The sequence below is a fragment of the Syngnathoides biaculeatus genome, chromosome 2 (assembly GCF_019802595.1).
Source record: "Syngnathoides biaculeatus isolate LvHL_M chromosome 2, ASM1980259v1, whole genome shotgun sequence".
In the NCBI taxonomy this organism is placed as follows: domain Eukaryota; kingdom Metazoa; phylum Chordata; class Actinopteri; order Syngnathiformes; family Syngnathidae; genus Syngnathoides; species Syngnathoides biaculeatus.
Window position 1 is genome coordinate 13,480,632 of NC_084641.1, and position 21,087 is coordinate 13,501,718.

General features: G+C 40.9%; 1 protein-coding gene across 10 annotated transcripts in view; it reads left to right on the forward strand.

The window, feature by feature from the left end:
* Positions 1-21,087, forward strand: part of LOC133508467 (TOX high mobility group box family member 2-like) — a 180,351-nt gene that overhangs the window by 131,892 nt on the left and 27,372 nt on the right. For 8 of the 10 annotated variants that reach the window (XM_061834586.1, XM_061834578.1, XM_061834604.1 and 5 more), the window contains one exon: positions 14,067-14,339. The exons of 1 other annotated variant lie outside the window; for it this stretch is intronic. In XM_061834586.1, coding sequence (XP_061690570.1) covers positions 14,067-14,339 — 273 coding nt within the window. Of the gene's footprint in view, positions 1-8,652; positions 8,686-14,066; positions 14,340-21,087 lie in introns of those variants that run through there. One more of the 10 variants, XM_061834614.1, reaches the window with a different exon arrangement.

Genomic DNA, 21,087 nt, shown 5'->3' on the forward strand with positions numbered 1-21,087 from the left:
CGCAGCTGAGACTCGACCTAAATCTCCCTCAATGGGCATGGCAGCATACCATAGCAGCAGCGGCCTATTATCATAGTCTTTACACCATGATTTGCTTTTTCAGTGAATCAGTGAAAAAACACCCAAACTTGTCCATACCTGCAAAACCCTTCAAAACTGTAGAGTACTTAATTGTGTTGTTGAGTACATTTTGTAAAAATATGTTTCTATGCATACCTTTTGCATTTTTTTTCTGTTACAGTACCTTATACTTTAATAAAATGTTGAATTCTGGTCTCATTAGTTTTTAGTACACTCACTGGCAATTTAAAACAATATACAGTGGGAGGCGGCACGGTGGGGTAGCTGTAAAATCTTGGCCTCACAGTTCTGAGGACCTGGGTTTAAATCCGGGCCCCGCCTATGTGGAGTTTGCATGTTCTCCAGTGCCTGTGTGGGTTTTCTCCGGGCACTCCGGTTTCCTCGCACATCCCGAAAACATACATTCATTGGACACGCTAAATTGCCCCTTGGTGTGATTGTGAGTGCAGCTGTTTGTCTCAATATGCCCCGCAATACAATAACTTTTTTTTTTCTTCAAGGCAACAGATTTGGAACTATGATGCACACTAATTGCTTGTGTTTTTTAAAAGCGACTCACCTATGATGAGTACTGTACGTCAACAAAAGCACATCGGCGTGATATTTTTTTTTCCCCATATCACCCAGCCCTAGTTGCATCATCTTTCTGAAGTCTTTCACAAAGGTCTTCAGGGTGTCAAATTTTTTTTGTCTCGGCTCCCTTTGTAGTTATACTTTCCCTCAGAGGGCCGTTATGACTGTCAAACCGTTAAATCACCTCTTCATAATCTAATACATATATGCAACAAATGGAAGGATAACTCTACGAGTTGAAGACCAGTGTCTTAGAGCCATTAATGAGCCAGTAAATAAACAAAATGGGCTTCCTTAGCAGTTAAGTTGCTATGAATCAATCTGCACGGAATCAACTTCCTGGCGTACCAGTTCCTTCCCCACCGAAATATCACAGTGATCCATTTTTAACAAAACAACCTTACTGACTCAAATGTACTCAATGAAAGACTTCACCCGTTACCGTCTCAAAGACATCTTAACTTTCATTTTGAGGTGACAAAGCTGCACAGCTCCTCCAGACTGAGGGAAGCGGCAGAGTTTTACAACATTTCTCAGACAGTTTAGCTTTCAAGATAGTTAATAGATTTGTTCTCAAGCTATTTTCAATACATTTATTTGGGCAGCAATAAAAATAAAAAAAAACTACGAGGGTAAAGACCAGTAGTATTGCTGTGTGAAAAAAACATTTGAACACACTGCGCAATAGCCACATTTAGCTTTTGATTTACATTTTTTACACCAACTTTTGTTGTTGTTCTTTCCAAGATCAACACAAAAACAGCACATTATAAAACCGCACACACACAGAGGATTCTGTAGTTATAAGGTGGTTTTACCTTTGATGCTGGGATTGAGTGACTGTAATGAGAGGTCGAGAGGGAGCTTTAAAGCTTATTGTCTACTTATAGCTCACATCACAGACTGGGGTTCCATTATTGTTATTCACATTTGCTGGACTGCCCTAATTATGTCACTTTGCAGGCATACATGTGTGCGCACTAATTGGGATAAATGTCCGGCTTTGTACTTTCTTCCGCTGCGGCAGCCACATGTCAATCACTGACTGCCTCGGCAGGTCTGCACTGTTGTGTCAACAAATAACTTCTTAGTGGATAAAGCAATTTGGGCTTTTCAAAATATCTCAGCCCCAGTTGATGCTCTCTCAGTGATGTCAAAGAGAAGCTTACTCACAAGTCCCAAAAAACTCCCCAACACAAACACAAAGTTCATACTCTGGCTATAATTCCCAAAATCCTTCAATGCAGCATAATAATTTGAAATGTGAAAGGGGATAAAGTGTGCATGGCTTTGCTCAAGTGTTTATGGTTTCTGAGCATAAATACTAAGCAGTAATATGAAATACTAGAATGATTAATAACTTGGCCTACGCTCGCTGTAAAAGGAAAATATGTAAGCCACCAGTCAGTCTCGCACCAACCGTGCGGTTCCTTATTGTTCAGTAGTGAATTTTCACAAGAGCACTTAACAACCGTTCAAGGTGTGTTTGTTACTTCATTCGTTGTAGATGTGTAATTCACATTTTAGACATGGTTTTAAAAAATCTATACCGGAAAACAAATCATATGATAAGCAGCAAAGACATGGTCAGGAGTAATTGAAGTCAAGCCGATTAACGCACTTTTGAAGTCAATTCAAGAACGACATACTGTATCTTGAAATAAATGTTATTATCATTTTATGAGCGTTTTCAATTTGCGAAACAAGTGTTATGACATACCACTGCCCATCGGTCATCATCACATTGACACTGTCAGATAGCCCTTTAGCTGTGCCAGTGTTATAGCCCACAGTCCCCACATGGCTGCAGAGTCCTCCTCCTCTTGTTGCAGCTCCAGGCCTATGAAGGACTTAATTGCAGAGAATGGAGGCAGCTGGCACATTACACTGATGGTTTTAATGAACAGAGGTAGTGGAGGTTTTGGTGACCAAAAGGTGAGCGGTTCGTGGGTGGGAGATGGGGATCTGTGTGCGGGTTCCAAATCGGCAGGCTACAGGCAGGCAGGGAGCAACAATGAAGTGCTTGTTGAAGACAGCTAACAAGGCAGGGTCAATATCAGAAGATACTTGGAATAGATGCACAAACTCCGCTTTGAAAGTTAACTGCACCTGGGTCCCTGCTCCACTCATCTTTCCATTCCTGCACCACAAGGACACACACACACACACACGAAAAATAAAGGGTAGGACTCAACTGGCAGATTCAGGTGACCTGACGCCAGTCTTCTCCTAAATATAATGTCAGTATGTACGGGAAAGCCTTATTCTTCTGCATGGTTGATTTTATTTATTTATTTTTGGGGGGCATTTTCCTGAGCCGTTGAACGTGGCACCATTTTTTCCATTCTATTGTGAAGTGCGTCATTGCGCAGAGCTCTGCACACCAAAGTTAGCGAACACACCTATTCAGGGTGCCCAGGCTCGTTTAAGATTATTACAAGGGATCTCCGTTTGCCATGCTACTGACAAATATGTTATTGTCCTTAACTTAGACCAGTGTCTTGTCAGATGTAATGCTCTGTTTTTTTATGGAATTCGTTTGGATTAGAATTCCAGTAGTTCTGTTTCATGTTTCATCAAGTTTTCCCGTGTCTGTGTTCATGGCCCATCTGCTCATTTGGTCTTGGTCTCTCCACTTGTTCTTGTCAGTCCTGTTTCTTGTGTCAACCAATCAGTTCCCTCCAGCCACTTGTCCAGGTATGCCAAGATGTCTTGTCACTTTGTTTTTATTTTGTTCCCTGGATGTGTTCAGTCTGCGTTAGTTTGTTGTTGTTGCGTGTGTGTGTGTAGTTTTTCTCACATCATGTTTCCTGTTGTGTTGTGTGTTTAGTTTCTTTGTTACTTTTATTCTTGGTTGTTGTGGAGTTAAGGTTTGTTTTTGTTTTTTTACATTCCATGAATCTTTTTTGCTTTCTTTTTTGTGTTGAAAACATGACTACGTGAATACCTGTATATCCTTCCCACAAAGGATGTAAATGGCTTTTAAAGTGCATATTTTGTGTCCATTATTTTTCTTCACTCATTGTTTTATTTGTTTCATTATTTGCTTTTTGTTGTGCTTTTCTGTCTGCTGTGGTGTGATAATTTTAGTTTCGATCGGACAGTGTGAGTGTGAACAACATGTTGACTAATGACCTGCCTCCAGTGTCAGTGTGTGGGGGTATGGAAGCTTGTTCTGCTTAGATATGTAAAATTACAATTGTTCCTGACTGCCTTGTGAGGGCCATCATACGGTAGCTTTCAAGCATGCTAAAACACACACGGGCATGCGTGCTAACAATGTAACCAGTGTCTTCGGTTGTACTTCATTGGAGTAATTGCACAACAACAGATTTTGGAACTCGGTGGCCAAAAGGCGTGGATTATAAGGCGCCTCGTGTATTGATGTGAAAATTTAAAACTATTAAGTGCACCTTGTGGTCGTGAAAATACGGTAGATTATGGGGAGAAAAAAAGAAAGGAAAATTCACGAGTATGTGGAGCTGCGAACGGTGAACCGCAAATGGGGAACGACATTCTGTACATCAAAATTATAAAATTGGTTATTTTTGGGTAGAATAACATCACATATTGCTTCTCCACAACACTTTGTGATTTTTAATGGGTTCGATTAAAAACCAATGCATGACACACCAATGTCAAATATTCACAGTAAAATGTTTGAACAGATTAATTTGAATGTAAATTATATTATAGAGAAATCTGCTTTGTTTGAACATCATGCAAAATTAGTAAAATGAGCAATTTGCTCTGCATGCGAGTCATTTGTTAATGGTTGCTTAATTTCATGTATTTTGTGTATTTCATATTTTTAGCGTTAGATTAGATAAATCAGAGTCTCAAAAACAAAGTTTCTTGCATCAATTCTAAATGGGGATTTACTACAAAATCAATTAAGTCTTTTTAGGCATAAGCATATGCTTGTACGTATTCGTCTTCTAACCTCTTCTCAATCCAGTATAAAATAATCTCGTTTTATGGAAGAAGACCCCCCCCCCCCTTAATATTCAACTTTTAGCTCTGGTTTGGTGACCATATAGGAGCATTACCATTCTGTGAAAAAGGTGCACGGAGTCGGAACAGAGAGTCTATTGTTTGCGTCTGTCTGCATATACAGTGAGGTACAAGTTTGACACAGCTAGGAGATTGCGTTACGCATAACATCTCTGCACTCTTAAAAAGAAAGAACCGCTAATCAGAAACAGTTCGAAAGGGGGCCGTTTACTGTCTGCTTGGAAGCAATCACTTCATTCAAGCAAGATGTTTTCAGGTTTCTATATGATATTGATGTGTTCCATGTGTCTCATTCATCTCATAATGTCAAACTGTGGACAGCTTATTCTGTTTATATATGTATATAGCTGTCCAAAGCCATTATTGGAATAGCTGAATTCATTAAGCTTTTGGTCACCTAGGTTAGCTGACAAATTAGTTCAGATTGCATCTCAAATAAAGTACTGTATTCATCCAGACAGTTGATCTCATTGATTGTTCCTTGTTTGGAAAAAGCAAGGCAATTGTCATTTTTGCAAGGGGTTATCAATGGAAACATTGTGCATCTTATTTTGTTGCAGAACACTGCACAGAAATAACGATTTAAACTGTCTGAGCTGCCAGAATAATTTTAAGTGCTATTTTTATGGCAAGTGAAAATTGTCTCTCACTTCTGAGCATAAGAGTACCTCCCCATCCCTTTGAGTCTCATTGGAAAGCATCTCATGTCATTCTGATTATCGTGCATGTGTCAAATAATGCTGATTACAGTGTATATTTTTGCAGCAGGGTAATAGCTGCATGACAAGGCTCGCTCCAAACCAAAATGGCTACTCTCAACGACGACCACACATTTTCTAATTTGGTAAAATGGACAATAAGTGCTCTTTGGATTCATATCAGGCCTGATTTGTATTTTGGAAAGGTTTGGCTGGTTTCTACGGCCCCTGTAATTTGCCTGCAAGCACGTACATACATATGAGACAGTGAAAGGAAATCGAGAGACAACAAAATGAGGATTTCGAGAAACAGCTGTGTCGAGAAATGTGTTTTAAGTTCAAAGGAGTTTGTGTGTTGTCCCTCATGCTTGTTGGACCTGTCGCCTTGTGTTCTTTAGAAGCAGAGCAAGGGGCCACTGGTATTCAGAGGAGCAGTAAGTTTTGTTTTTTTTTTCCCCCAAGTTTTCTGGTCGCAGGTGTCTTGCTGTGCCGTGTGTCGATATTGATTTGGCTGACTGCAAGAGAACAGCGGCCGGTGGTCGGTATTACTGTAAAGCTCTGTACCGTAATTGGTCTTGTGTTCCGTCTCGTACTGTGTTCCTTTTTCATATTGCAATTGCTTATTTTTGTCTGTTTTTAAACTGAGATACTCTCTTATGTTCCTCATTGGATTCATCCCTCTTTCTATTTGATTACACACCTTAACTTCATAACTTCATATAAGCAAAGTCATGTCTCACCACTTAAATCGTTATTTTAAAAAAAAAAAAAAAAAAACTATCTGCAAACTGAGTCCCCATGAATCAGCCTAATAAATGCTCAGGTGACAATATGGTTTGTTCTGCTAATGCAGCGTTTCTTTCCAGCTATGTTTAGTTTTACTCTTGCAGAGAAATGTAAATCCTGATCCCTTCGTCACTTAAGCCAGCTCATTGCAGCTGCACTGGGGGAGACCCGGGGTCAATCTTGCACTTTCTTTATTTTCGAGACAAAATTCATTGTCAACAAACTTCTTGTGTTGTTGGATCACCACATTTTTAATACTTGCTTCTCTTGGCAATATAACTCATGATGCTTTCAACTTAATAGACCTTGTTGGTTTGGACTTCTGCACTTAAGTTGTTGTCAGACCATCACTCTTTTATAATCCGTTAATACACTTGTACTTCCAGTATTGCTATCATGCATATTCATACCAATCTGCTCATTATGGAAATGAGGGGCGTGTCTCCAGGGGTGCACTTCTTGTGTACTGGTCGATCAACAGCACAATCCACAGAGCGTATTGACTTGCATATTTGCGGCTCGTATGTTCCACTTTTGTTCTGTGATGCTGCTTTTAGTTCTCCTTTGATTCTCAGATATGGTAGACAAGGTCCTCTGGAGGGAGAAAGTGTTTTTTGGTTTTTTTTTTATGCTTCCCATATTATCTGCACGCTCCGGTGAGGTGGGGATGAGAAGTCAGATCATTTCTTATTTTCAATGTTCTCTAAACAATGGAAGAGATATGCTTCCGTTTTTAACTCGACTTGTGAACTTGTCAGGACAAGTCAACTGATATCGACTTTTTTCTATTCACAGTATTTGATATGATATTATTGTGACGTCCATTTATTGATATCCAGATGCGGTTCGGCCTGTACGAAGAGCTGATGTCAGGCTTTAACCCCCACCATCGCCACCTCTTCCTCCTCTCATCACTCTATGAGTCACCTCAGTACACCCTGGCACCACACACCCCGATGTAGGCGTATTATCGTTACTCAATAGTGACTCACAGTGCAGCATTATAGCCCCGCTGTCACTCTCCTCATCCTTATCAGTGAATCTGCTTGGCTCTCACCAACATAAAAGGACATTGAAGACAAAGGACAAGAAATAAAAACGCCAACACATACAATATTTCAATCCCTATTTGAGGTAATGTTGAGCCGTCAGCAGGGTTAGGAGAGTCTCACAATATATTCAAATTTGAAGACTCGGTGCAGTCAATTCAGGCTAAACTGTTTTTAGCACTCAAAAAGGCAGAACTGTAAAATCGATATTTGAAAACATTGCTGGAGGAACATCATAGTCATAATGGCACAACGTCCGTGCCTGTGCTTGGGGGGATTTTGAAGAGCCGTAGCCAGGGATCGGTAGCTCTTTATGTAGGTCAGCCCATACCCGCCAATAAGTCCAATTACAGTCAGCCTCAGAAATAGAACAAGCAGCGACCTTTGCTCTGCTTTCATGAGCATGAAATGGATGCAGGACTTGATGTAAGGATGGCACATTGTGGAAAAAAATATTAGGGAGTTGTGTGTTGAGCGTGAATGTTAAAAGAGGAGAACAGGGACTCCAGTGACATTTTTTGAAAGAACTAAAGAACATCAAAATGACCCCACAGTCCCACTCTTTTTAGCATGCTGCTTAAAATGCGTCCTTCTGTAGAACAGCAGCACTCTCTCCGAAAAAGCAGCAACTTATCAGCACCAAGAGAGCACTCAATGATTCATACACTCTTTTAACAGAACTTGAATCCTTGCCTCTATTTCGGTCCCAGCATCTCGCTGTAAATGCAGCACGATGGAGCAGAGGGATTTAGCAAGACTAAGTAGTTTGATATTTCTATTGGTTTTCTCTGTGTATTTCCCCTCACCCTCTCTCTCTCTCTCTCTCTCTCTCTCTCTTTCTCTCTCTCTCTCTCTCTCTCTGTCTCTCTCTCCCTCCTAGTGATCTTTCTCATCACATGGAGACCAAGGTCATGGCTGATTGAAATATAATAGAAGTGTAGACATCTGGCCTAATACTGTGGGAAGTTAAATCTATTTTAATAGCCCCTGCTGCAGTGGATTCTCTCTGATGCACTCTTGCGCTTCGCTGACAGTAAATCACAATGTTCTCTTATTACCCTGACTGGAATGAGGGCATAGAGAAAGAACAATGAGGGATCCAGATCATTTGTTTTCACCCCTCCCTTGCTTTTTCCTCTCCGCTCCACCCGCCCCTTCTTCTGGCTTCACTCGGTTTGCCAATCAGAAAGCTAAGAGTGACATCATGAAAATAAAAATAAAAGGCGATTATTCTCAAGCTATTGTGCCATACGTGATTACCAAGGCTTCTACTGCCTTTCCCCTACGGGCGTTGCACTTGAAACATAATTTTTTTTGTATGCATTTTTACAGATGAGAAGAATAGAAAATGTGGTGGAGACCTATCTGTTTCCGTGTAAAGATTAGAGATGTGTTTTTTTTTTCTTTCATGTGAAAAAAAGAGGCATGAATGTGAGGAATACACCTCTTTTCTGGACCTTTTCAAAATGTATCCCCCACCGCGGGTAAGTCCAGTTCAGGTCCACCCACATCTGCAACTGAGAGTCGGGTCCTTCTTAAATGAGATCCATTTTGATGTGACATTTGAGAGAATTACCAGTGCATGCGTGAGGCAGGGAAGAGGTTAGCTGCCTGCCTCGCCATTGGCTGAAAGCTTTCCGTCGCCTACCTGTCCTTTAGTGACGGACACAAACTATGACCCCGCCGTACTCTCGTAACACCCTCCCCCGACTCGCACACTTCACTTATCCCGGTTCTCTCTCGCTGTCAGTCAGCCAGTTGCTATTTCATTCTTTTCTATCACACCGGCCGATCGTGTGATTGTCTTTTCCAAAGTCAGGTCTGTCAGGCTTTTTGGACACTCCTCATCCGTGTAGCCGATGATGAGCATGATTTCTTGCCTTTGTGCGTGTCACAAGGCTGTCTTTGAAGGTGAAATTCCCTATAAGATGTTTTTCAAGATTTATTGTTGCCACGTGTCTATCTGGCATGTACAAACTGGACATGAGGATCTTTTATGTATGCATAGCCAGCTGTTGTTTGTCGCAAAAACCATGCGGCACTGTCATTTTATTTACAGAGTAGCATATGGCTGAATGACTTTCCATAGGACATCGTATACTCATTCAAAGTTATACTCTTTTATGAGACGTTTCTGTTTAGCTAATTTCATCACGTTTCCACTTTATCTTAATACATTGAACAGTCACTTAAAACATTCTAAACATCTAATTTCCTGTCTTTGGATCAATTTCCTCCACCATCAACCTTGCCGGGCTCTCGTGTTTTCAGCAACATTTTTCCCCCCGTCTTTAACCGACGTGATCATTACCAGATGAGCTGTTTTCCATCAATTGCTATAAATGACTCCATCAACACACCCGTTACCCGACGAGGTGTGATTCATTTATCCTCACTTAAGATAAGTTCATTTCAGATCACCTTATAATGGGAGCAGTTTTAAATACAACTATTTATTTTAAATGACATGCCTTTGCCATCCATGGTGATGTTGATAAAATGAACCCTGGCGCAAAAATATCACACCTAACAATATACATAATAATAATAATACATAAAAATCCCTGTCTCAATTGTTTGCACAATTTTGAAAAGACTTTGGTTACGAACCGGTAGTGTGGTGGAACATGCTGCTGCCTTTCACACAGACAGCACAGGTTTGATTCCTGGTGTTTGCAACAATACCAAGCTCGGTTAAAATTGGCCTGGTTGCGTCAGAACGTGCAAACGGTGTGAAAACTGTGCCACACTAATTGTGGAAGTGACTCGCTGTGCCAACCCCTGACAGCGAAAAGCCGCAAGTCACTTGCTAAAAGCATCATCATATAATCATGAACATAAACTCCTTTTCTTAAGTTCCAAGTGTTATTTTGTGATGATTTATGGTTTGTATTTCATGCAGTTAGGAAGATACACTGACATAAAGCATAAGTGATACAGAAAATTAATGGGTGGATGGATGTTCTGATGATCGCACTCCCACAGCTCGATGGGAAATTTTAATGTGAAGTTACTCAATTCATTTTCAGTTTTCTTTTCTTATAAAGAACTATGTGGCATGTGAAAAATGTCACAAAGCACAAGCACAAAGCTAGCGCTTCGCTCCACTGATTCCTTTTGACCACAGTTACATTTTTCATTTTGTTTCAGAAATCAACGCAATATATCAGGATACATTCTTTGATATGGACCACCATTATGGAAAAAAAAAAAAAAAAGAGTTATTGTTGCCATTATCTCACGTTGGGTCTTTGGAGAACTAACTTGTCTGAGAAAATAACCGATTTGCTCAAATTTCCCCTCTGGAGTGTGAAGGTTAGAAGCAGTGCGCTGAATCAACATTTGGTGTTTCATTCTGACCCCTCTTTGATCCACCCTCCTCCATGTCCTGAAAGACAGTATATTTATGAATTATTTATCTTACATTTGAAAATATTAAACGTGAAATGTCCTTGTACCACGTCTTATCTCCAAGGGCATCACAGGAAGCCACAAAGACGAAATAACATTCATGAAGCGATGAAAGGCACAACTATTGAATAGCCTCTGACATTTAAACCAGCGATATTGCAAATGTAAACACTTGTATTTTATCACAGAAAGATGTTGTATGCAATACAGCAAGTAAACAACTGTATTATTTCATCAATATGGAAATCAAACGGAACCAGGATCTTTTTATTTTTTGTGTAGGCTGTTCGAATGGTTGCAAACTAACAATTTCATGTCGCCTTGCTTACTTGCTTTTACATTCATATTAAGTACCTTTTTTTTCCTCCTTTATTTATTTTATGCACATGATGTTAAACCACCCTGCTCTGACCAAAGAGAACATTTATCTTCACTATTATCAGAAAAGGACACGCGCAAATATACACACATACACATTTTTGTGAGCAGTTCAGACTGGAGTTAGTTTTACCTCAATAATTCAATCCTTATCTGCACTCTCCTCACAAGAACAATGACAGCTTTTATGTTTACTTTTTTTTTTTCTCTCCAGGTTATTCTCGTGTTAGGCAGCCGCTAACAATTGCTTAATTAGCTGATTAGGACATTTTGCAACTGCTGCATTCGCGATATTCAAAGAGGTTTCTTGTCAGCACTGTTAAGGGCAAACTTTTAAGAATTACGGTAAGAACGTTATTCATTTACTGGTTAGTTTTTGATGACATGATCAGTGTTTGTTTAGGAGGAAAAGCTAGGCTTTGGATGCAGTGGCACAAACGCGACATGATGACAAAGTGCAGTCATAAACAACTACGGTCCCTACAGAATTCAAACACTTCTCACTGGCTTCCTGCGTACGAAGACACGTAGAAATACAACTGAAACTTTCATTTAATGGTTGGAATAGTTAACAGATTAGTTTAGCTTACTTTAGCAAAGAAACACACTGACTTTGCCCGACATATGTAAGTCTCAAGGCCAGATAGTGGTTAGCATGGTGTGAGTCGGCTGCCATTCAGCCAATGAAAGAATCTCACATTTTTGACTTGTGTGTGTGTGTACATTTACAATATGATTCCAAGGCAAACAAAATTATATCTAACGGAAGATATTTTATGAATCTCTTAGAGTGACGAATTCAGGTGTAAGTGTAAATGGATGTAAAGAGCTATATGTACAGCATGTAAAATGCATTTTCTAATGTTGGTAAGAATTAAATATGACTTTTAACACTGTTCGGAACAAATGGGAGTGGGTAGCTTATCAGAGTGAGATCCATTCTGCTGATTTATAAATGCCACAGTCTCAAACTTTTCCTTGACAAATGTTTAGTCTTCTCGCTCTTGATTCAAAAGTGGTGCCAGTAAATATTGAAATGTATCCATCCCACCTGTATTGCTGCAGCAAGCCACCATGGAGTAATTACCCATTTTTTGGGGCCTTGGGCATCAAATGTATCTGTTAAAAGACTGAATAAGCACCGTAACAAAACAATCTGTCTAACCTTCAACATTGTAGCCACGGGCACCGGGAGTGACATCACGGGCAAAACTTTCTCTTGACATTTTGCTATTCACAACCCCGATTTACAGGTAGGCAATTGCAGCGCAGTGGAAAACAGCAGTCTGACACTCATTATCCACAGAGTTTGAAGGGAAATGTTTTTTTTTTCTTTCTCAGAATTATGAACAGCTCCAGATGAAGCTCTCATCTACATACTCTTTTGAATCCCTCAAAAATGGACACACTCACCTTATCTGTAAAATAATGGAATGCTTTTGTTAGCTCATTAACCAAAATGCTTAGCCAGCTAAGCTCACGAGCCAAGCTTTATGTACTCCACGCTGCTGGTTGCAATCAGGCAATCTTGTGGTAGCCTTTTTCTCTGTGATCAGTACGCATTATCTTCATCCGTGTCCTCTTTAAGTTAAACAAAAAAAAAAATACAAATCTGGTAACCCTTGTTTTCATCTCCTCATGTCACTGAATGAAAACCTTGACAGATGCCAAACACGTTATACCCTTGGATGAGTGTAAAAAAAATCATTTGTTTGTGTTTGTCTACTGTGTGCCTGGCAACCCTAATTTCAAATGACAACAGTCATTACAAAAAACATTTTCCTTGGGTGGGGGGGGGGGGAGAACCAACCGTTAGTGATCATTTTAAGCAATCATCAAGGAAAAGCACATTCAGCACTCGTAATGAAATGTTTTAGTGTTATTACATTCTCTCCAATAATAGCACGCATTTGGAGAGCTCCATCCTAACTTGAGGCACCAGTTCTGGTCGGGCGATATCATAGCTGTCCTTCCACATTTTCTGTTTGCTTAAAATGTTTGTTTGTAAGATGAATTGCTACACTGGCGGGGGAGATGACAGGCTACATGAGGAAGATATTGAATTGATTTCTGAAATGTTGCAGAACGGACTAGTTGATGTGTACCACGAGACATGAATAATAAAAATTCTATTAAAAAGCTCTTGAATGGCTGACACTGGAATATTATTTGTGATGATTAATTTTCTTCAGTCATTATAAAGCGGAGTTGGCATCAGATTGCAGCTGACAAAATTGCTTTTCATTCCCTGGTGAATACCCTCAGTATGCTTTTGAGAGCAAAAACCATCTTTCTCTGTGCAGCATTATGTCAAGACAAGCTCTGCCAAAGACAGCCACAGACTCTGCTCATGCATCACCCACCAAGCTTTTTGGAAAAGCTCATTTATCCACTGGATTTGTTTAATAATGAGGAAGATGCCATTAGTTTGATTATCGTTTTGAGATTATGAAAGAACCCCACAGTTACAGTCAATTGTATATATTTTTTCTTTCGCTTACAAACTGACGTTCTGTTGTTGGTTTTGAGATTTGTGAAACAAAATATTCTGCCGAGCAGCTGTTCAGTGTGTGCGCAGCTCTAATTATGGAATTGATAATGAATCAAATTATTGCTGAATAGTGTCTCGCTGAGTGAAATTACAGCAATCTATGCGAAAAACTCATGAATTGTTGCAGGCGCGCTAAATGGCAATAATTAAGCATTTGACCAGAACATTGTATTTTTGCTCCTGCTGAAGTTGAAACAATAGCAAGACTCTTTAAATGACAAGTTATGTTTTAGTAACTTGAATGCCTGGATGTGTTTTGAAGTGCAGGTGCAATGTTTTAATTTTATTCTTGTGGATTTCCTGTGTCTGCTCCAGTTCACGCCCACGTTCTCAAAGATATGCAAATGCATGTCGATGGGTTGGAGACGAGATTGCCCACAGGGGTATGAATGCAGGTTCTTTCTGTAACCTGCATTTCTCGCGTTTTTAATATATTGTATACACTGCTGACATCCACTCTCAAAAAAAAAAAAAAAAAAAGAGGAAAAAAAAAATCGCTGTTAATTGTCTCCTATGCATTTGCAGAACTATTCCAGTCAAGGCAGAGGGAGCAATGGCGGCGGTGGCAGTGGGGGAGGAGGAGCAGGGGATGAAGACTACGAGATCCCCCCAATTACCCCCCCCAACCATGCCGACCCTTCTCTGCTTCACCTCATGGAGCATGAGTCGGGCTACCCCTTTCACTCCCTGCCTCACAATGGCCTGCTCAACACCTACTCCTACCCTGAGCTGCCCGCCCTTATGATGTCCAACATGCTGGGTCAGGACACCCACCTCCTCTCGGGACCTATGCACTCGGTAAGTACACATTGGGTCACCTTTCCCCAGCCCCGTGTCCCTTTTGTCATCTCACGCTGTGCTCCGATGTGCGCTCTTCTCCATTCATTCTCTGTGATCATTTTTTCATAGTGGGAAAGCGTTCATCCATTAGCGTGATAATTAGCACGGTTGGAGGCAATGGAAGCTGAGACAGTGAAGTCAAAGCGGAGGCTGCGGCCTCGCGGATGAAAAATTTATAAACAGAGTGCACAGAGCTGCAGCCACGCACATCATTGCACAGAACAGCTACTTTAATATCTCCTCAGCTGCACAACTCAAAGATGACATTACCTCAAAGTGAACCAAGAAAGAGAGAAAGAAACTTTCACATTTTCATTTGTGAGGAGCGGCAAAACGAAAGTGGGGGGTGGGGGTTAAGGGGAGCAGGAGGTTTTTGAACAGAAAGCTCGACAAGAAGAGGGGATGTCCCTTCTCAGCAAGTTTTCTTCCCTAAAAGGGACCCTCGACCCCCTCTGAGAAAGCAAAGGCACTTTTTCTCGTGTCAAATGTGCTTCAGACCCAACATGTAAACACCCCTGCTGAACAGTCAGATCCTTTAATCATAGAATCGGATCAGATGAATTATAGATGCCCCGTGTGGTTAATTATTCAACATCATATACTTTCATCTGACATAAATATTACTTTTTTGCACTCTTCCACCCTATGATGAATATTTATGCTTTAATGTGAACATCTGTGGCATTTATCCACTGTTAATCAGGTCTTGTGTGGTTTTCTATCGCAAACGGCACAAGGCTCTCTTTTCACTGCGGGTTGTGGCTAAAGGCCTCTGCCGTTCAGGATGAAGTCACACTTCGCAGGCTACGTTGCCGAATTTTCTCAATCCATTAAAAGATGCTATTCACTATAACACAGTCAATATAGTTCCTGCTGGCTTGAGGAACCAACAGAGTGGAGGAGTAGTGCAGCACTCATCTTAGCTATAAATAATCCATAGTATGTAACAAAGCATATAATATAGACAGTACATAAAATATGAAACGAAACAACAGTTTTTTTATTACAATAATATTCAGAGAGAGTGTCTGTTTTTGAACAGCTTTTGATTCACCTTTGCAATTATTTACCTTCAAATGGCCCTTCAGGGTAATGTCCCATTTTCTTACTTTGTTACTCCGTTTCTCACAAATGGAGCATCAACACAGTAAATCAGTGCAGAAAAACAGACTTCCACGTTTTCTGAAAGGGCCAAAGATTTATGTAACGCATTCATGTTTGCCCACTTTTACATTTTAGTACTACTCTTACAGAGCCGGGGCTAATAATAGCCAGTAATAATATTTCTTGTTGCTTGGCAACCGACACAAGTAATAGCTTACTCTGGAAAAATAGATGACCGATAAGAAAGAAAGAAGAGGGGTGGGGGTGGGGGGATTTCAATTCATTTATTATCTCCTGGGACAAGAGGAGCTTATTTCTCAGGCTGCAGAAAAGGAAAGTAGGCTGTATATTGAGAAATATTTAAAGAAATTGAAGATGACATTGTTTTCATTTCATTTCCATTAGGGATATTTCATATGATGTTTCCCCCACAAAGTCATTTAACCATAATTCCATGCGGATAAGGGTATAATAAGTAAGATTGAATTTTCGTCTGCTGAATGCTTTAAGAAAATGAGGTACATCGAAATGGGCTCTTGGTCTCAGTGTCAATGGACGCGTACGAAGGAACAAGACTTGAGGCTGCATTGACAACCAAAATACTAATCGTTTGCAGGGTTGCTCACCATCAGTTTAAAAAAAAAAAAAAAAAAAAGCAAATGAAAAGTTGTACCTTAAGGATACACTTCTCTGCAATAAAAGCTATCCTTCAGTGCACAAATAAACCTCCTACAAGTACAAGCTCAGCTGGAGCAGCAGATTCGCTTCGTCTCAAGGGAGGTTGTTGCTGGTTTTTGTACAACATGTAGCCTTAGGCTAAAGCTCTGTAAACTTCTCCCTGCTTTGGGATTCTCTTTCTCAGTGCACATCGATCCTACAGCAAGCAGAGTTAAATCATTTCAGGATTGAGAGGAGTGGATTGACCACCATCATGCTGCTTAGGCACAAAATGTTTGCTGAAAATGGTGCCGCACTAGAGTCCGATTCATCCTGACTGCCGGTCTCCTCTTATTCTTATGATTGGGACTCCTCATGCAGCACACATACTAAATGCTAAATCACAAGATGTGTCATAAATTGACGTCTCGCAGCGAGCAATTCCAATGTGATGTAGCCTGAAACTTGGATGGTCTCCTTTATAATGTACAAATGTACAATGGTGTGCAAAAGTCAGTCGACCACAGCACTAGATTTGTTGCTTTGTGACCGTTTTCATTTGGATGTACTGTAACACAACAGGCTAGCTAGTTCAAGTGTTACCTTTGACATTCATTTGGGCTCCATTCTATTTAGGTTCAAAATGGGCAATTTATCGATAGGCCTCGTGTAAGGGAATATCAACCATACGGTAATATTTTCCATTTCAGCCTGTGAAATATATATATATATATATATATATATATATATATATATATATATATATATATTTTTTTTTTTTTTTTTTGACGGTTGTGTTCTCAAGGTATGTGTGTCTTAAATTTCCATTTCCGCCAAATGCAATGTATACAAGCGGTCAAAATATTGACCTGCCCCTATATAACACCAATTCTGAACACCTCCAAAATGTAGTCAAATTCATTACATGAGCTGCAGGAAACATTTTGCCTTTACAAAGGTACGAACGTGTCACCTCAAAAGGTCAAGTGTCATCCTATGAACATTCCAAAATAGATATTGATCGGCGGCAATAATTGGCGGTATTGTTCATCGCTGACGGTGACAGCTGTGAACAACGCCGCCGACTACGGCAGCTATGAACAATGCTGCCGGCAATGGCGCACTGTGACACGTGACCGGCGGATGCGGCTTCGGCTGGGATGGCTCATTTTTGGTGCCAAGCCGGGCCGCTTTATGGCGTTGTCGTCACACGCGGCTGATTGCGCCATTGCCGGCAGCATTGTTCATAGCCGTCCGCAAGCCCAACGCAGCAGCCTTCGCCGAAGCGGTGACCGGTGAACACGGTGTCTCGGCTGGGGTGGCTCATTTTCGGCGCCGAGGTGGCTTATCACGGCGCTGAGCTGGGCCGCTTTATGGGGTTATGCACCATTGCTGGCAGCGTTGTTCATAGCCGCTGTCGTCCGCGAGCCCGACGCCGCAGCCTTCGCTGGCGAGCCGACGCAGCAGCCTTCGGAAGCCGTCCAGCGCGCACATCGACACATTTAGCACGCCTGTCATATGTACGCGGATCTTTTGTTACGTTATGAGAGACCGATTACGTGGCCGCCCCAAACTATTATTTTTTTTAGTAGTGGTATACACACCTACCTGTCATTTGGAAACCATGAAGGTCTCGTCCTTTGCACCCATGCAATCCATTTTTCATGACGAACTAGGTCTCTTGGAAACTTATGAAGGGTAAATCCATCCTCCCAAGTGTTCGAGCAATATCCAACAATGCAACAAGCCCGAATTTTGGCTAACACGAAGGAACAACGAGCTACCTTCGCGCAGGTAAAACTAATGGAAACAAACGAGTCTGCTGGACGGTGCTCCTGCCCCATACATCACTTCGTGCTTCTTCTTGAAAACAAATCCCTCAAGAGGATTTTCATGGCGGGAGTTATAAAAAGCCATATACGTCAAAATCATGTTCTGTGGTGAAAAAACGGATAGGTCTATACCGACTGCCATTTTTTCATTAATAACATAAAAATCATCCATTTCATGACACTTGACCTTTAAGAGATATATAAACAATGTTTATTATTTTGGTTGTGTTTTGCAGTGGTGTAGAACTACCTTTTACACAATCAAAATTTTTGGGGCTGATCACCGATCAGCAAGTTAAAAAAAAAAAAAACGATAACTGATCACTGATGTGATCACAAGATGGACCAACGTGTCTATTCAAACGACTTGTTCATTTACTTTATATAATTTACAATAAATAAATAATAAATACACATCTTTTTTTAATGCCAGTGAGGCATAGTGACTATAAGAACAAATAAATCGTCCACTATTAGATGGCAGGAAATACATACCGAAATTAATGTAGCCATTGTTTTTTTACAATTTTGTTTGTCGTTGTACCATGAAATTTTCAAATGGTTAATTGTGTGCCTTATCTCTAGTCTGCTCTACTCAGATCAAACCAACTTTATAAATGACTGTAGTTAAATAACTGTCAGTCATTAGATGACTTCACACACACCAAAATTTTACAGAGGATTCGGCAGAACACCTTACAACTGCTACTGCTAGCATGATCTTGCTAGGCTACATAAGTATGTGAACTAACTCAAGCAATCCTACATTGAAAGTCCTCTCCCGAACACCCGTGACCACCAACACACGTTTTTCCTCATTTTGTTCTTACAAACACACAGCACTATCCTTATTGTTGTCTTCGCCATGGTAAGGTGTACCCGGTCACGTTTGAGTGGAGAAGATAAAGTCCAGTGATTGTAAAAGACAGGATCCAATGGTATTAAAATACAAGTTTTTATCGCAGTAGCCTGACGAAGTGCGATGGTGAAAAACCACATTACATGTCTGTCCCACACCACCGACATTCTTTTTTAAAATAACTATCTCTGTAAGATATTTACAGTACTATGTCAAAAGACAAAAATATACTAGCTTTTGGATTTGAATATACTGTATATGACGGCGACGTGGATTAAAAGTCTTTTGCAGACCCGATCAATGATGTCATTGATTGGCTCATCTAATTTTGACATTAAAGCTCATCAGCCCAGCAGTATAAAATGCTAATTGTTGGCCAATGCCGAGCCGACCGATTAGATGTGAATCATACTGACAGACGAGCCTATAAAATATTTTATTTTTTTTTTGTGTGTAAGAAAATATGGAACCAAAATAGAAGACATACTAAAGCTCTCTTTTTGTCTTTGTCAGGCTGAATTTTTGATACAGCTCTTGCATTGCATATCAGTATACTGTGCATACACTTGTGAAGTTCTGGCTGGTCGGTGCATATGCAGTGTTGTGCCGATGTCCCAAACCACCCTTTGTTGAAGAAAGTTACAATAATGTGAATGCTAGACGGAGACACTTGAATGAGCGCAAACTGCAAAAGGCAACACGCTGGCATGCGAATGCTCAGCACTGCCGGAGAATCCCTGTCTCATCCTTCGCTGTCAGGAAGACTGCCAGCCCGGGAAGAGGTGGCACTCAGGGGTCTCGTGTTCAACAAGCCCCCTGAATGCTCAGGTCCGCTTGAGGCTGCTGTTAGGGGGAGTGTGGAAGGTCTGCCAGTGTGAGCTAACTCTTTGATAAGATAAAGTAGGGAGGACACTTGCCAGCAGACAGTAATGAGGGGTCGTGGAGGAGCCCAAAATGGTGCCTTAAGGGGCACAGCGGTGTTTAAATATTGAAACACAGCACCGGCCCCTGTCTCATTACTGCTATAATGAGGCCAGTTAAGGAAGCCAAAGCCACCACTGCCTCAAAAAAAAAAAAAAACAGCTGCCATTTAAGCAAGTTTATGCCACACACTTGACTCATAGGACTCCCACTCGTTTAGATTTTGCATTCATGTCATTAAGGGTTCTTACTATTGATGTCATGCGTGCTGCTCGTTTAAGATCATATACTTAGGATTAGGAGAAGACCTCCAGTATGCGTTGTTTCATGAAAAAAGATGGAATTGGTGGCAGCACAAGACGCTTTGGGTTCAAACCTCAACTGTGCTTATTCTCCTCCCACATTCTGGAAAAAAAAGTGTGTGTTGGCTTTTTTGAAGACTCAAAATTGTCCATAGGTAGTGTTGGGTATATTACTTTGGTTACAATTATAGTATCTTGTTGAAAATGTAACAGTAGTGTTTCTCAAAGTCTTTGCTCTGATAACATTTTGATGACCTTTCTTCATTTTGAATGAATGTATCAACACATGCAGCTCGGTGGATTGACTGGTTGGAGTATCTGCCTCACAGTTCTGAGGACTGGGGCTCAAATCCTGGCCTCGCTTGTGTGGAGTTTTCATTTTCTCCCCAGGCTTGTGTGGGTTTTCTCTGGGCACTCCTGTTTCCTCCCACATCCCAAAAACATTCATTCATTTGAAACTCTAAGTTAGGTGTGCATGTGGGTGCGAATTTGGCCAGCGATTAGTTGGCAACCAGTTCAGGGTGTACCCTGCCTCCTGCCTGAAATTAGGGGGCATAGGCTCCAGGGATGCATGGAAGATCTATGGTTTTAACCCATATTTTGATGCCATCCATTCATTATCTGAGACACTAATCCTCACAAGGGTCGTGGGAGCACTGTAGCCTCTCCCAGCTATCTTTGGGCAGGAAGCAGGGTACACACAGAAGTGGTCACAAGCCAATTGGTAGCCACATATAAACAAACAACCATTCGCACCATCATCCACACCTTAGGTCAAATTAGAGCAGGGGTGCCCAGACTTTTTTACGCCAAAATCTACTTTTCAAGCACCCAGCCTCTCGCAAGCTACCAACGGGGGGGGAAGACACGATGTGGGTGAGGGGTGAGTTGGTGAGGTTGATGATTTTGCTCCCAAACCGTTTTAAAGTTAATGTTATGTTGCCTCCTATATTTGAAATACAGAATTAGCTTTTTGTGTACTGTATTGTCTGTGCTTTCATCCTGGATCAGGCTGTGCCAAGGTGGGATTT